General features: G+C 46.5%; 3 protein-coding genes and 1 long non-coding RNA gene across 7 annotated transcripts; 1 reads left to right on the plus strand and 3 right to left on the minus strand.

Moving 5' to 3' along the window:
- Positions 1 to 49: 49 nt before the first annotated feature.
- On the minus strand, positions 50 to 6,439 carry LOC131664473 (uncharacterized). The gene is made up of 6 exons (XM_058935600.1): positions 6,000 to 6,439; positions 4,823 to 5,099; positions 3,327 to 4,703; positions 2,984 to 3,246; positions 1,960 to 2,907; positions 50 to 1,853 (listed from the first exon to the last, which is right to left on the minus strand). Exons 1-6 carry the CDS (start codon positions 6,150 to 6,152, stop codon positions 1,488 to 1,490), a joined length of 3,384 nt encoding a protein of 1,127 aa, XP_058791583.1. The 5' UTR covers positions 6,153 to 6,439; the 3' UTR covers positions 50 to 1,487.
- Positions 6,440 to 6,682: 243 nt separating this feature from the next.
- Positions 6,683 to 8,372, minus strand: LOC131664577 (uncharacterized). Of its 3 annotated transcripts, none has more exons than XR_009301947.1 (4): positions 8,022 to 8,372; positions 7,525 to 7,618; positions 7,124 to 7,430; positions 6,683 to 7,063 (listed from the first exon to the last, which is right to left on the minus strand). It is a non-coding gene; the product is annotated as an uncharacterized LOC131664577 (long non-coding RNA). The 3 variants fall into 3 exon arrangements; XR_009301948.1 differs by lacking the exon at positions 8,022 to 8,372 and adding an exon at positions 7,685 to 7,835; XR_009301949.1 differs by lacking the exon at positions 7,525 to 7,618.
- A 101-nt stretch (positions 8,373 to 8,473) lies between these two features.
- Positions 8,474 to 12,017, minus strand: LOC131664506 (N-acetylneuraminate lyase-like). Of its 2 annotated transcripts, XM_058935663.1 has the most exons (9): positions 11,993 to 12,017; positions 11,841 to 11,905; positions 11,684 to 11,760; positions 11,402 to 11,547; positions 11,160 to 11,328; positions 10,921 to 11,066; positions 10,674 to 10,845; positions 9,821 to 10,587; positions 9,663 to 9,739 (listed from the first exon to the last, which is right to left on the minus strand). In XM_058935663.1, exons 1-8 carry the CDS (start codon positions 11,996 to 11,998, stop codon positions 10,448 to 10,450), a joined length of 921 nt encoding a protein of 306 aa, XP_058791646.1. In that variant the 5' UTR covers positions 11,999 to 12,017; the 3' UTR covers positions 9,663 to 9,739; positions 9,821 to 10,447. The 2 variants fall into 2 exon arrangements, with proteins under 2 accessions (XP_058791645.1, XP_058791646.1); XM_058935662.1 differs by lacking the exons at positions 10,674 to 10,845; positions 10,921 to 11,066; positions 11,160 to 11,328; ... (2 more) ...; positions 11,841 to 11,905; positions 11,993 to 12,017 and adding exons at positions 8,474 to 8,659; positions 8,733 to 8,910; positions 8,978 to 9,123; positions 9,199 to 9,367; positions 9,457 to 9,602 and having other exon boundaries at positions 9,821 to 9,885; positions 10,019 to 10,396.
- A 1,006-nt stretch (positions 12,018 to 13,023) lies between these two features.
- Positions 13,024 to 15,609, plus strand: LOC131664472 (protein obstructor-E-like). Its single transcript, XM_058935599.1, has 4 exons — positions 13,024 to 13,283; positions 13,936 to 14,280; positions 14,354 to 14,750; positions 14,817 to 15,609. Exons 1-4 carry the CDS (start codon positions 13,244 to 13,246, stop codon positions 14,950 to 14,952), a joined length of 918 nt encoding a protein of 305 aa, XP_058791582.1. The 5' UTR covers positions 13,024 to 13,243; the 3' UTR covers positions 14,953 to 15,609.
- Positions 15,610 to 15,622: the final 13 nt, after the last annotated feature.

Raw genomic sequence — 15,622 nt, forward strand, 5'->3', positions numbered from 1 at the left:
AAAATTATCCAAATTTGATATTCTATTCTATTAAGTAAACTTTAGCCATCGAAAAGGGTCATAATGTACAATAATTATCGTTCAATTTTATAATTTCTTTTTAGTTTTCCATTAATTACCATTCTATTCTTCTATTGAAAAAAAAATTCTATTCATTTATACAATATCTAATAAAAATTAAAAGTGACGCCTTTCGATTACTGTTCATTCTACATACAATCATCCTTGTTCTGCTATAACATTAAAAAATGCATATACATTATTCGCGCGGCCCATCTACATTTTAGTTTAAATTAATCTAATAAAATCTGACATATTCAAAGTAGTAGTTATTGAGATAAATTTATCTCAATCACATCAAAGAATATCGTATTTTCAAAGATGCGTACGAGCGCCGATTATAAGGAGAAATACGATTTAGCAATTGTACACCTCAATTACTTTCAAGATCTTATTTTTCATATTTGTTCCCAATATTTTGCATTTGTTTTACACGAATCAGTTAAATTCACTCACACAATGTCATTCAAAATTGAAGAAATACATAGCTTTTACGTAGCTTTTTACAAATCAAAATTATAAGTGCTTATTAACAAAAAAATTTTTGTAATAACGTCAGTATACAAACGATAAATGTATATAAAATGTTGCCGAATCAAATATTTCATTACAATTCTATAATCGATCCCATCATTTGTGATTAGTCAGTATCAAACATATATACGAATAAATCCATACGTTGCTTACATGTTAAGTTGAAAAAGATCTTATCTATTTTTAAATAAAAGAGAATTTTTTACACAAACCAGTAAAAATATTTCTGGAATGCGAGCTACTGATCAAAATATACAATTGTAATTAAATTCATTTCATTACATGAAAGCCTTTGGCAAGCAGACTTCACAAGAGACTGGCAGTGGCAAGAATTCACAGAGGAATAAAAATGACATTACGTTCGTTAGTCATGCATTTTTAAATTCTTGCTAGTACAATCGTATACTGTAAAGTAAAGAGCGCCAAATGATAACTTCATCATTTATTGTTATTCGTGTTAACGAGTACTTTACGACATTGAATTACTGGAATCTGTTTATAGACTGAAGATAAAAAAAGATTGTACGGGAAACAATAGTTGTAGTTCAAAATCGTAAAGTGACAAGCATAAAAATATGAGGACAAAGTATCATTTGTGAGGAAGCGAATCTGCGCACCAGATGATTCATTGTGGTTATATTACATGAAAATTGTTTTAGACATTCCGTGCTCAAGAACTCGATTTACACATGTTTGGAAAAGTTAGTGTTTTTCCAATCTCGTCTCGCGCAAGTCGTATTGAAAAATAAAGTTAGATACATGAGCGACAAAGTAATTTGACTCTCGTGTGGTTCCTTCACCCTGGCTTCGCTTGGGCGCAAATGTCCGCGCGAGGGTTAAATCACTTTCTTGCATTAGTAGTGAAATGTACTATTAAATATACCTCGAAATAATCAACCTTCCATCTGCGATAGTTTGTCCTCGAGGCTATCTCTACTGGATTGATCTGCTGTCTCGTTAATATTAATAGTCTCATTCGTAGTAGACAACTCGATTACAGATTCATCGAGGTTTTGCTGCTCATGAGATGATTTTTCAACTTCCATCGTAGAATCGGACGCCTCGAACATGTCGTTTGTCTCAGTAAGCACTTGTGTACTCAAAGCAGAAAGTCCTGATTCCGTCCTCTCCACGTCTATTTCGTCCTCATCGACTTCTTGATTATGCTCGTGCTCGAAGTTCAGTTTCGTGCTATCTTGATCGGGCTCAGCTTCAATCTTCACAGTAGCGTTTTCTTGTTCATTCATTTCTTCTACGTCCTTTAACATAATTAAATCTTAGTTAGTGGATAATGCCTATTTTAAAATATTAGCGATAATAGTTAAAACAAAAATAAGATGATTTCAGAGATAGAATTGATCTTACTTGTTCATGAACTTGTTCCTCGCCAACTTCTTCTGTCTCCATATGTTGCTCAGTAGCATCAGTAACTTGTACTTCCATATTTCCATTATTAGTCTCCTCGGCAACAGTTTCCTCCACAGTGTGACGTTCAGCTTGCTCATTAGTAGATGTAATTTGCGTGAGATTATTAAGAACATTCTCATGCATTTTTACTACGGTTTCAGTTGACTCAAGGATGTTACACAGTTCTCTGCTCATCTCATCAACATCGGGCTGGTTTTCTTCAGGTTTAATGATAATGATTTTAGCGTTTTCTATTGAGTTGGTATGATCTTCGGCTCTCTCAATTTGATCCATTGCTTCGAGACTCGAAGCAGTGACAACGATAGTTGAAGATTGCTTCTGCTCTTCATCTTTTTCTTTACCACATGATTCGTCGTTGTAGTCTCTGACCTCATCGTAAATGCTTTGCTTACGTTTAACGAAGACACGTTTGAGTGGCAACTGCTGCTCATCTTCGGATTCGTCATGACGCTCTGGAAGCATTTCATCGCACGGCTCGTACTCCTGTTGTTTGCGAGCTTGCAATTCCTCGATTTTTAAACGTTGCTGCTCAACCCGCTTCTCCAATAATTCAAGTTTCTGCTGCGTCTCGCGATCGGGTGCCGGTGAAACGATCTCAACTCGTCGCACTTGAGTTGCAGGCTTAGACATTGAGCTTGCTTTTATAATCTCTTCGCCACTCTCTGCCATCTGGAGAAGACTCTTTGCATCGGCTGCTTGCAGCATTGCCTCAATATTCTGCCCTTTATCGAGAGGTTTCTTCACGACTACGCGCTTCACGACGTTTCCGGTAGGAAGTTTGGCCAACTCTGCTGGATCAATGAGAGTACCGTCGGGATTCATGATGACTTCACGCGTTGTGTCACCCTGGCGAATGATCCTGCGCACTATTACTCTCTTGGTCACCTATAAATAACGTTCAATATAGCATCTTAAAAATTGACAAATTGAATATACCAAGCTTGATTTTAGAGTAACTTACTTTAGGACCGCCAGATGTAGACGGAGTAGGTTGAGACTGTTGTTGAGAAGTTGTAACTTCACGAACGATTTCCTTTAGAGGAGTAGAGACGGACTGTGCATCAACGCTTCCCGCTGGTTTACGTACAATAACCCGTTTGATAACCTTTACGTTCTTTTGAGGAGGAATGTTTACGGATGGTTCTATCTTCTCTTCTTTGATGATACTAGGTGCCACTTGAGGACTTTGCCTTGTAGCAGTATGTGGAGATTCCTTACCTTGTTCTAAAAACGAAAGAAAAACAAATATATAAATAAATTACTGATTAAAAAAAATTTCTTTTAAATATTGGATTAACATTGACCTTTAAGTGGAATCTTGTGCTCTTTGAACACGGAGGCGACGATCTTTTGTACTTGTGCCTCAGTCTCATCAACTCTACCAATTTTCTGTGTCGTTTCCTCTTTAAGCTGCTTGGCATTGGAAATCTGAGCAGTAGTCGCCTTAGCCTCTTGTTGACGAGTGACGGGCATCAAAGTCTTTATTGTTTTTCTAACAACATTACCATCCTTATTTCTCACGTAAACCACCTGCTCTTTTTTGTCTTCTCTTTCAAGATCCTCCTCCTCGCTATCTCTTCTAGGGATACTCTGGCGCTTCTTGGCGGACATAAAGTACGATTGCGGTGGTTCGTAATCGTCATCCGAGTACTGATCTTCTTCCTCCTCATCTTCTTCCTCCTCACTCTCTGTGATATCTCCTAGTTTGTCTTTGTTCTCTGGAGGTATACCATCTGGACCCATCTTCTCACCGGCTTCGATATGCTGTTTGATGTGCGTAACATAATCAGCTCTATTACGACATGACTCATTGCACACATCACACGTCAAACCCATGCCCGGACGCTTCACGTGAGTCAGTTGATGAACATCGAGGCTCTCTTTACGTTTAAATGCCTTACCGCAGTCCTCGCACTGATGGCGTTTCTCAACAGAGTGGCTGCGCATGTGACGCGTTAAATGATGAGACAAGAGGAAGCTACGGGGACATAATTTACAGAGGAACGGCCGATGACCAGCATGAGTGCTAAGATGACGAGCGAGCTTGGTACTCGTGCGGAAGGCTTCTTTGCAGTACTCGCAGACAAACGACTTGTCCTCGTTGTGCAACATCTCGTGGCGTTCGAGTCCTTGCTTGTACGTAAAGCGTTTACCGCAGATGTTACATTGGAAGGGCTTGACTGTTTTGTGCACTGCCTCCTCGTGTTTTTCCAGCTCCTCTGGGCTGAAGAATTCACGATCGCACTGAGGACATCCGTATCTCAACTCTTCTCGATGAGTCTTCTCGTGACGCTGCAGCAAGTTGGCACGCGAGAACTGTTTTTGACAGATCTGGCAGGAATAAGGCTTCTCCTCCGAATGTGTAGTCATGTGCTTTTGCAAGTCATATTTTGAAAAGAACATACGGTCACACTCCGTACATTTGTAGTCACGATCTCGATGAGCTCGCTGGATGTGCAATTGCAGAGATTGCAGCAATGGGAAAGTACGTTCGCATTGAGTACAAGCGTGCACACGGATCTCACCGGGTTCAAGACTCGAATCGTTCTTATTGTCATTTGACTCATGATCACCTTCACTGCCGGCATCTTGGTCCTCGTCGTATAACTCGCGTTCCTTGTCACGCTGTTGCTTCTCTGAGCGGACTTGCTGTTCTCGTTGTTCTCGTTGTTCTCGCTGGCCTAATCAATTATTCCATTTATGTTAATAAAGTGATCCGATTGGGTCATATTAATGATTTCTGCTATATTATATAAAAAAAAAATAGACTTTTTTACACATTAACTGAAGCAATACTCACCAGCATGAGCTGCATTCCTTCGCTCATTTTCACCATTGTCTAATCGTGGTTTTTTGATTGGTTCATTAACAGGTCTGGTATCCAAATTACGTTTTGTTGTTGGCTCTGGTTGCTCAATAGTTATAGGTGGGAATGGTCTTGGAAGCACTCCTGAAACTGGATAGGCACGTAGAGCTTCATCAGCTTTTTTGCATTGTTGCTTGAATTTGTAACATCTATCTAAATTCCAGCGACAATTTTGACAGATCATTTGAGGCATCCCATCAGCAGAATAAACCTATAAATGAAATAAATAAATTAAATGATTAGATTTAAAACATAATATCATGGTGACAATTTTCATATAAAATAATAAATTCATGAAATTTAAAATTATAAATAATTGTAATATTAATACTCAATATTTACTGATTGATACACGATGATGTAATTAATAACAATAAAAAATGATATGCTATAGATTTATTTATAAAAACTATGATTCAAATGATAAAATCGTAACGATCGATACACGAATTTACTTAATAGGTAACACTGGATCTGCATTATCCTATGAGTTAATTGACTATTTTATCAGTCCGCTTTTCCACGTAATATTGAGACAAATCTAACGATAATATTTCTTAAAAACCGAATTTTTTACTTTATGCAGATAAATATTTCAGAACAATTCTTTCGTATCCACAAATTAGTCACGTGGATGATCTTTTGAATTGATATTTCAATTATACAAAATAATTTTTATTATTTTACATGTGGTTTTGAATTTTAATTTGACAAACGTTGAAAAAATGTGTAAAAGAATCATTTACTCTCAATTTTTTGAGATAAATACTAATTGAATAAAGAATATTATACATAAAATATTTTTAATTTTGTGTATTGAAATGCAGTTCCCCTCAAGTAAATAAATTGAAGTAATCTATATGTCCCTGACATCCATCCTGTAAAAATGCGCAAAGAAAAAAAATTTTGTTGAAATCTTGCGAGCAACAGGGCATTGTGCAATCAGTTACTCTCTAAGGTAAAAAAGTAGGAATCTTTAAGAAATCATGGTGTTCTTGCGCTTTTTTCTTGAGAGGAAAAAAAAAAGTCCACCGTGAGAAAAAAGCGAGCAACAGAAGCAAAAAGTGAGGTAGACGTAGAGAAGGCAGACGAGTGTTTTCGCGTAGATTACCTCGATGGCGACGCAGGACATGATTTGCAGGCTAAGCGGCACCTGGAAGGGCCGGCTCTGCTCGCGGTCGTAGATGTAGGTGAGCGGCTCTGCCTCGGTCAGGCAAAATCTGCAAACCCGCCTCGAACGTAGAGGCGCCGGTCGGTTCTCCATTTTATTTTCTCGTCGGCAATAGACCGTACCGAGGCGACGAGGACGAGGCTGTTATTATTTTGTCGACAGAGCCTGCAGGTTGGCGGAGATGTAATCGCTCGGCTCGCCCGCTCACGACGACGAGATTGACCGCTCCTCGAGGTGAGAGGCTGAACTTACAACGCGCACACTTTACTCGCTCGCTCTCTCGGCCGACATTCGCTGCTGCTGACACGACGATCAAACGCGACTTAGCTGCCAAGCCCGGCGATGATACACCTACTGAAACTGAACGCATCAAGCGTCGACGCCGTCCCACGCCTATACAACTCTTATGGTAAGGCGCAAATAGCGTGGGGGCGCCATACTCGCGCGTTTTCCTCTTTTCTGTTGGCTTGATGCTTGATGACGCTCTTGTCAGATGGCGCTGGATTATCGTACGACCACAGATGTCGCTACTTATCTCTGCTTTCAAGTATTAAGAGTGCTTTTCTCTTCATTACAAACAAACAAGATTAATTTTATCTAAAAACAGCCGACTTTATCTGCATTTTTTGCATTAACTCGCACATTTATGCTCCAGTCCAGTCAATAATAAGACAGGACCGTTTCAAGTAAGTGCAGACCCATTAACGCATCGATTGAACCGTTCTAGAGATATATATGCAAGAAAAATTCTGGTCGAGTACAGCCCGTCCCTCCTTCCTGCAAACGGGGTGACAAACAAAAAAAGGACATCATTCAAATTGTTTTCTCAAATGAAAATCGACAGAGAGCTACATCTCCAATTGCTCCGATGTGATAAATCTAGCAAGTTTCGATTGATTAAGCAAGGTATCGAAGTTTTTTAGTGGTCTTCTGGTCGGTCCCAAGTTGATGTATATAAGACGGTAAAAGTCGTCGTGTCACAGCTTTCATCGCAGCTCTCAAACCTGTATAAACGTACTATTACTTGCAGTTGAAGTTTTAATAAGGACAGTGAATTTATTAACCTTCGTCCAAATTGTTGGTGTGGCCAAATTGTTCACGATGGTGGCCAGTTTCGTTTGATGCACCTGGGTAGCGCGATAGTCGTCTTTGATCGCTACGGTGTACAGTTCCTTCACCAAATCTAACGCGATGCTGACAGCCGATGGCATGAAAGTGTCGATTCCAACGATCATGCTTGGCAAAACAATACAGAACCATTTCGGCGATCAAATTTTGCTAATGCACACCCGCTCGATAAACTTGATACCAGCCAAGCTGGGTATGCTGGATTTGCCTTTCTTTAAAAACTTGGCCGTGTCGACTGCAAATCTAAATGTGGAGTGATCATTTATGAAAATATTCCCTTGGCTGTGTAATAAATAATAATAAAATAATAAATCTTAAAATGATCTCTTCCAGGTACCCGATCAAGTTTTCGGCGGGGCTAGGCTTGTAGTGCAATTTCGAAAAGCAGAGTATGGCATGTATAACGTAGCGAGGCTCTTCGCATGCTCAGCCTGAAATGATAGAAGACCAGGCGTCACTCTCGCGCGTACGGTGCTTCTCCAAGGAAATCTTCTTACGAGCCTCTCCGTGTCTGGCAGATTCGTTCCTACGACGCGAATCGTGAGCTTCGTGTCGATACTTATCGTGCTACTTTTATCCTCCCTTCGACCGTCATGCGTACGAGCGTTAACTTGAAGGCGACAATTCAAGGGTTGTTAAAAAATAATGGCGCCCGTACGTCGATCAATTTACCGGAATATAATTGCACTTAGCACAGCTCCGAAACCCTTTCACGAGTGACACTTGGCATATTCCGCAATCACGGACAGATTCAAACTGTTTGCCCTTGAATAAAATAGTCGATTGCGCGTGCTCGACCGCAACCTCAATTATTACGATTACGGATTCGCTTACTTGTCAGAGTTGAATGGCGTGAATGCGGTGACTATGATGCAGGTGAACGCAAACTTTGGAGCGTTCTTCTGTTGAAAGAAATGGGCTTGAATGTACCGGTGACGGCCGCAAAATGTGATTTCTTTCGCAAATCGTGGTTGTTACACGAGAAGGCTCGCGCGCTACGTAAAACAGCTCGAAAACAGGGCAACTGAAATTCGTTTACCGTCACTCTGAATGCGACGGTGTGGACTCGTCTCGCGCGACGCGCACTAGAGCAATCGCCTCTGCGTACATCCTGTAGATATAATTGCGCGCGTGTGTACGCTATACGCCGACACGGGACCTGTCGTGCTGTGCTGCGCAGATAGTTTGCAGCTGGACAATCTAATCGCGAACAGAGAATCCGATAAATTGGTCAAGTCCAGTGGGTCGTCGTGTCGATCGGTGCAATCGAAGCGCCATTTTTCTCATTCTTTATAACGATACTTTATTCTGATAATACCAGTAAACTTATTGCAATAGATTTGTAATAGCAGAAACAAGTTGCGATTTGGCGACTACGGAGTCGTAGTTCTTCAATGGCTTCCTTGTGCTTCCAATGTCAATTGTTGGCATCAAGAGACGGCGCGTGACCGCTTTCATGACCGGCATCACATCTGTAATAAATAAGTATTGATTTTGAAACACGCTATCGAATGTCACGACGAAAATATCGTACTGATAGCGTACTTTTATCAATCGCAGATAGGCCGTTGATTACGTCGACTAGCTTCAACTGAAGCGCTTGAGCGGACGAAATGTCTCCGGACATCGCCGAGTCGTAAATTCCATTGACCAATTTCGGAGCAATGTTTATGCTAGTGGGCATAAACGTATCGACTCCAATGGCAATACAAGCGGGCAAGATCTATAACGAAACAAGTCGAACCGTCACGCAAATTTTACAGCCAGGCAACTTGATGGTGGAGCTTTACATAATTGCTGGCAACGACAACGCGGAATTTATCGGCCGCTGCTTTGACTGCCAGGGTGCATTCGTCTAATTTGGTACTAGCGAATTTGATTCCTCCCAGTGAGGGTATTGTGTCTCCGACCTTCTTGAAAAACTCAACCATGTTAACTGACACAGCAAGACATTTCTTAGTAATGTTCCACAGTGGAAGTCAAGGTGAAGCAAGCGTCGTTATCAACTTACGAGCAACGCCTGTGGCGTCAGGTGAGTGATAGTAAAACAATGGCACTGTCGGGGCACTCGCTGCCACTTCTGCCAAATAATCGATTAAATCTTGGACTGTTTTAGACTTGTAGTACAACTCAGGAAGGCAAAGAATAGCGTTTGCATTGATACTCTGGGCGTGTGCTGCCTAAAAGTATTATACTTTCGTTGTATTTCACGTCCAATCATTTCACATTATTTTAATTGTTTTTTCTTTCTTTGCCCAAGTTAACTCGCCAATGTTTTAACGTCCTGCAAATTGGTTCCTCCTACTTGAACGATAATCTGCTGGTTGTTCCGTTCGGCCGCCTCCGCCCAAGCGTTCGCCACTTGTATTCTCTCGTCCACTGTCATTGCCATTCCCTCTCCGTAGGTGCCGTTTACTGTGCGAAAATTCAGCATCAGTCGCCGATGCGAGCAAAACAAAAGCTTATTCGGCTCACCCAAAACAGCCTTGAAGTGGTTTTCCGCAAAGTATTTCGCGTACTCGGGTATCGCCGACAAATTCAAACGCTCTGCACTGGAATGTCATAGTGGCAATGAGCGAATGTCAACGGCTATCGAAGTCGTTGACGCACTTCCGAGTGCCTGCCGAGCTTACCTGCGGCCTTCGAACGGGGCGAACGCTGTTGCGATAACGCCCTTGAATGAAAACTTTACAGGATTCTGTAAAAGCACTCGGCCAATCGTTTCAATTTCAATCGTCCGAGTTTAATGTACTCGTGTTGATGGATATGTTCTGCGCGAAGTCGCCTATATCTTTGAAGGTTTGGCGAGATAAAAAGAAAAAAAAGCGTACCGTCATTTCACTGATGTTTCCCCGAGAGCCTGCTCCCAACTATAAAGTAACAGAACGTGCTATAGAGTCAGGCTGTATCAAGCCTCTGACGTTGATGGTAGACTGACGATTGGCTGTCGCTGTTCAGCGGCGAACGAATAGCATTTGAATACATCGTGCGCTCTTGGAGCCGCATTCGAAACGATACGTTATAACCTTCAAGTCGTCCCGGTCGCGCGATAAATTCAAAGATAATCGGATGACTTTGCATTACGTATATTTTGAATGGTTCAATAATATTGAGAAAACTAGCTGCCAGTTTCGGATTATGTGAGAAGATTTTTCGTAATGGACCTTACAGTGAGGGTAGTAAATTGCAAAAAATCAATAAACTACGGTAAATACTGAAAAATAATTTGTTTTAGAGGGAAGGTAATGAAAAAAAAAAGATTAAATCAAAGCCTTTAATATCGTCATCAATCGACGCTGATCCTCTTCGGTGTCAAACGAGCGCAGAGGTTTCCTCGATGGGCCAACTGCAATGGGACTAATGTGCGACATTGCAGCTTTCATAGCCGACAAAACGGGACCTGCAAAGGCATTTGTAATTTTTGTTCGTTGTGCGCAAATTGAAAGATCGGTCGATCGCGCGACGAGAACAGCAAGACATAGTTACCTAATTGGGAAAGCTTCCGAAAGGCGCAAACGACTCTCTGCTGTTTTGTTTTTGCAGTTGCATAATCACCCTCGGAACTGTGTCTCACGATGCTGCGGAGAAGCTCCGGAAACAGATTCGTGCTGCTCGGCATGAACGAGTCGATACCGCAAGCGCTGCCCGCTGGGATGATCTGCAAAAATCCACGGTGTTTTCCGGCTATTGTCCCGATCGGCTCTCGATCGGCCTGCTCCACTTGGTTTCATACCAAGTTGCTGCCGAGGAATACCACGTAGCGCTTGTTCTCCACGTCGACGGCGTGCGAGCCCTCCTCCAGATTCGTACTGGTGAACTTGATGCCCACGAGGTTTGGAATTCTGTCGCGCACCGATTCCAAAAACTTGCCCATGTGAACTTATGGACGGGCACGTGGTCATCAGGAGCACGCGAACAATGATTGCATTGATTGGCAGAAGAAAGGAAAAGAGCGAGGACGGTTCAACTCACCCCTCACGTTGGACATGTCAGGGAAGTGATAGTAGAGCAGCGGAACCTTGGGGGCGGCCTCGCTGACTTGCTTCACGTAATCGACGAGCTCCTCGACGTCGCTCGGCCTGTAGTAGAGCTCGGGCAGGCACAGAACAGCGTCAACGTCGAGGCTCTGCGCGTGTCTGGCCTGAAAAGTTGAGGGATCGTGCGTTCGTCTCGTGGCGCGGCGAGCGAACTCCTCGGCCGTGCCTGATGCTCACGAGTTCCTTGACGTCGGCGAGCGGCGCACCGCCGACTTGCACTATCAGGTGTTGCCCATTACGACGCGCAGCCTCGACCCAAGCTTCGGCGACTTCCTTGCGCTCGCTCACCGACATCGTCATGCCCTCGCCCGTCGTGCCGTTGGCTGCCGCACAAAAAGCACATTCACCGATGGATATCCGTCGCGCCGAGAAGGGTCAAGGCCGTGCTCTCGTCAGCGCCCACTCCGGGCACTCCAAGCCTTTCCCGACTCTACGAGATATCGCGATAATATGCCATACCGAGAACGCCATCGATGTTGTTGGATTTGAGATAGTCGGAGTAGCGTGGGATCAGATAGGCGTTTACGGACCTTTCACTTGAAACAAATAAGTCAGATTCCATTAGCGAGGTAAATTTGCCTGGTCCCGCTCCTTACGACGCCCTTCGACAACTAACGCGTTGGCTTTGAACGGGGTGAACACCGGGACCACCAAGCCTCTGTAGGCGTAGCGCAATGCCGACTGGAGCATGAAACAAGAGAGTGCCCGTCAATCTCGTCGCTCGCGAGAGACGATCGCCCAGACCCTTACCAGAGAGAGACTCCTTACCGTCATTGCTGCGTTCCGCGGCGCGGGCTCGACTGAGCACTGCGGCCGCGCTTTCGCGAGCTGCGCGCTTTAATCGACGAAACGATACGCGCGCAAGCGAGAGAGAGAGAGAGAGAGAGAGCGGAGATAAGAGGACGCGGGGGAAAGCCAAGAAGAATCGCTCGCGAATGTTTGCAAACGAGTGCTGATCCTCCGGCGCAGGCTCGTCTCGGGCTCCGCGCTCGCAGCGATCTCCGATCCGTCGGCAAGCGAGACGCGACCGCGACGCGCCAACTTGGCGCGCTTTCGGCAAAATTATTTCGTCCGTTAGTCATCGACGAGGCCTTTGACATCTGGAATTGGCATTCCTTCGCTCGACGTGCACAACGAAGGCAAATAAAACGTGTTATTGAACGTTTCGGGCGAACGCGCAGGACGCAAAACTGGTCCAGCCAGATCAAGCTGGCTTCTATAAATAGGCCTGCCTACCGATATCTGACCCTTGCGCCGACCTCGAAAGAATTCGAAAGACCTCTGTACGCGTCACGTCACTGGACGCATCTCGCGCGACGCGACCGATCGGTATTAACACGCTCGTCACACGCACGGCTGTCTTAACTGTATTATCGATGCGAGGAGAGAAAAAAAAGGCCTACGTCGGACTCCGAATCGCACTTCGATATCCAGTATCCGCATATTGCTGTAAGGTAATTCGCTGGCGGAGAAAACAACGAGTCTGCGATCGAAGTCGAATAACAATGCGAGCGAGCGCGCGCAGCCGAGTGGTTGCGCGCCAATCGGCGCGATCTAATCCGCGGGCAAATTTACCGAGCGCCGTGCGCAGCGAGCGGCACGCCGCGGTCCGATCGTTACGCACGCCCCGTGGGAGCAGACTGGTGGCAATCATCGACGAGGCGAGACGATTCCCGCGTATTGCCGGCGGAGCAGCGCGGAGCCGTTAAATGACCCTAATCGCTCGCTAACGGCTTTCGCGCGCGTCGTCTTTGATATACATATGTATGCGCTCGCACGGCACGGCGCGGCACTCGCAGTGCTGGCTCGCGCGCTGCATGCACGCTCGTATCTCCGCCTCGCGCGCTTCTCCTTTTGAACCGCGCTCGCGCAGCCGGCGTAGTAAGTGGGGACGCATATAAGGCCCCAAACCGACTCCCGTGCCAGCACACTTGGCACGCTCCGTGTGGCCTCTGCCGATCTACCGCCGACGAGCGACTCCACCGCAGGCGCCAAACGCCACCGACGAACGCCGTCGACATGAGCAACCTCTACACTCTTTGCTGCCTGCTTGCGCTCGGTGAGTCTTGCGTTTGCTCTTTCGCACTTGCGTTTCCCCTCGGCCGACCGCACGCGCCTTTCTAATCCTCGCTGTGCGCCGCTGGCTTTCGATGCCTCGAGCGCGCCTCGCGCGCCTCGCGCGGAGAACAACGGGAGAAAACGAAAAGCAAGGCGGACGGCGGCGCGTCGCTCGTCGTTGTCGTCGGAGGCGACGTACGAGTACCTTGAACTTTGGGCCGTCGACGTGCATTCCAGGAAAAGGGAAAACGCTGGCTGCTACGGCCCGCGGGCGCCGTCCGACGAGGCGCAAACTGCGGGAACGGTCGGCAGCCGGACAACCGGTCCTCGCTGACTTTTTCGTTTTCTCCGGCGGGCCACTCCGCGGACTCTTGCTTTCGGCCACTTTCTCCCCCGAGGTCGTCCGCATTCCTTCAGGGACGTCCCCGAGGTCGACATCCTTCCTGGCACGCGCGAAGACCCGCGCACGCTCGAGCGCTCGCGCGTTCGACAGCTGGCATTGACCCAGACCCGCGATCCGCTCCGTCTCCGCTCGTTCCCTCTGCGGATCGGTCGTGCGCGCCGCGGGTTCGGGCTCGACGCCGAGCTCCGGTGCGCGTCGCCACGTCGATCGCACCGAGGGACGACTGTAACGATGCACCGACGACCGGCAGGCGCAGCGGCATCGGCCCTGACGCGGAAGGAGGAGGCAGCGGAAATCGCTCGGCGCAAGACCTCCCAGACACACCTGTACAAGAGACCGCCGGCTCGCGCGACAGCGCCGGCGGGAGACGAGGCGGTGACCGAGCTCGACGACGAGGCCGCCGTGTCGGACGAGTGTCCCGAGCCCAACGGCTACTTCCCCGACGCCGAGCAGTGCGACAAGTACTACGACTGCCGCGACGGCAAGCTCACCGAGAAGCTCTGCCCCGACGGCCTGGTCTTCAACGACTTCAGCCCCCAGCACGAGAAGTGCGACCTGCCGTTCGGAATCGACTGCTCCAAGAGGCCCAAGCTCCGTAAGTGCGCGCAGCGAACCGCGCGCTCGCGAGCCCAGCGCGCGCCGACTCACTTCCCAAACTCGACTTGCAGAGAAACCAAAGCCGACCGCGCACTGCCCGCGCATGCACGGCTACTTCGCTCACGAGGACCCGACCAACTGCAACACCTTCTACTACTGCGTCGAGGGTAAATTCAACATGATCAAGTGTCCCGACGGCCTGGTGTTCTCCGAGAAAACCGGCATCTGCACTTGGCCCGACGAGGCGCAGAAGATCGGCTGCGGCTCGCGGGAGCTGTTCAACTTCACTTGCCCCAAGGTCGACGAGAGCGTCGCGGCCACCCACCCGCGCTACCCCGACGCAGAGGACTGCCAGTACTTCTACGTGTGCATCAACGGCGAGACGCCGAGGCGCAGCGGATGCAAGCTCGGGCAGGCCTTCGACGAGAGCACCGGCAAGTGCGACTGGGCTCGCAAGATTCCCGAGTGGTAAGCGTCGAGCGCACAGCCGCGTCCGCGCGTCGCCAATCAAACTAACCGCGCGTACGATTGCAGCGCCAAGTGGTACGACGGCGTGCTCACCGACGCCGAGCTCGACGCTTTGGAGAACCCACCCAAGCCCAAGTCCAGCGGATCTAGCAGAAGGAAAGGGCAGAAACGCAACCAGCAGGCCGAGCCTGAATCGGATTGAAGCTCCCCGTGGACAAACGACGTCTGCTTATCTCAATGTTAACGAATCATTTTCCCCACCCCACTTCCCCTCTCTCAAATTCCAATTGTCTGTGTATGTTTTGGTTGTGCCTTGCGGTTGTAAACGCGCGCAAAGACTGAACTCAACTCAGCTGATACGTTTTATTCGACACTTTTTCTCATATACAATGCAATCTTAGTTTTTCTCGTTCGACGCGAGCGACGACTCATCCGAATCTTAGTGCACTATTTTCTACGCTTGATCGTAGTCCATCGTGCTTGTACGTGTAAGATAGTTAGTTTATATGTATATCCTAGGAATATTTTGTTAAGTGCCGTTCGTAAATAATTGAATGCACGCGTGGGCCGAAATCGATATACACAGAGAAACGAGATTCCTTCGTTTTGCAAATCACGATGACTTTAATGGCCAATAAATGTATTCTATTCGACTCAATCTACATTGTAAATGCTTATTCGGAGTTCTCCACGTGTGGACACCATGTTGCGATGGCAAAGAAAAAAAATATCACGATAATCGAGTCCATTCGTCATTCTTTCCTATACAGCTTTTGAAAAGGAGAGTGGGGAAAGCGATCGGATAGAAAAGTGTCGAGAACGAGAAGGGGGAAACTCGAAAAAGAGGGAGACAACGCTATACGAAAGTGAAA

Source organism: Phymastichus coffea, unplaced genomic scaffold, assembly GCF_024137745.1.
Source record: "Phymastichus coffea isolate CEN01 unplaced genomic scaffold, Cenicafe_Pcof_1.1 PCOF00044, whole genome shotgun sequence".
In the NCBI taxonomy this organism is placed as follows: Eukaryota; Metazoa; Arthropoda; class Insecta; order Hymenoptera; family Eulophidae; genus Phymastichus; species Phymastichus coffea.

Coding starts and splice junctions, on each gene's coding strand:
- LOC131664473 (XM_058935600.1), bottom strand. CDS start 6,152: ATGGAGAACCGACCGGCGCCTCTACGTTCGAGGCGGGTTTGCAGATTT. Junction 2,908..2,983: donor CTACATCTGGCGGTCCTAAA/GTAAGTTACTCT, acceptor CGTTATTTATAG/GTGACCAAGAGAGTAATAGT. Junction 1,854..1,959: donor AGGAACAAGTTCATGAACAA/GTAAGATCAATT, acceptor ATTATGTTAAAG/GACGTAGAAGAAATGAATGA.
- LOC131664506 (XM_058935662.1), bottom strand. Junction 9,368..9,456: donor TGCAGGACGTTAAAACATTG/GCGAGTTAACTT, acceptor TAATACTTTTAG/GCAGCACACGCCCAGAGTAT. Junction 9,124..9,198: donor TGACGCCACAGGCGTTGCTC/GTAAGTTGATAA, acceptor TTGCTGTGTCAG/TTAACATGGTTGAGTTTTTC.
- LOC131664472 (XM_058935599.1), top strand. CDS start 13,244: ATGAGCAACCTCTACACTCTTTGCTGCCTGCTTGCGCTCG. Junction 13,284..13,935: donor TTGCTGCCTGCTTGCGCTCG/GTGAGTCTTGCG, acceptor GACGACCGGCAG/GCGCAGCGGCATCGGCCCTG. Junction 14,751..14,816: donor GCTCGCAAGATTCCCGAGTG/GTAAGCGTCGAG, acceptor GTACGATTGCAG/CGCCAAGTGGTACGACGGCG.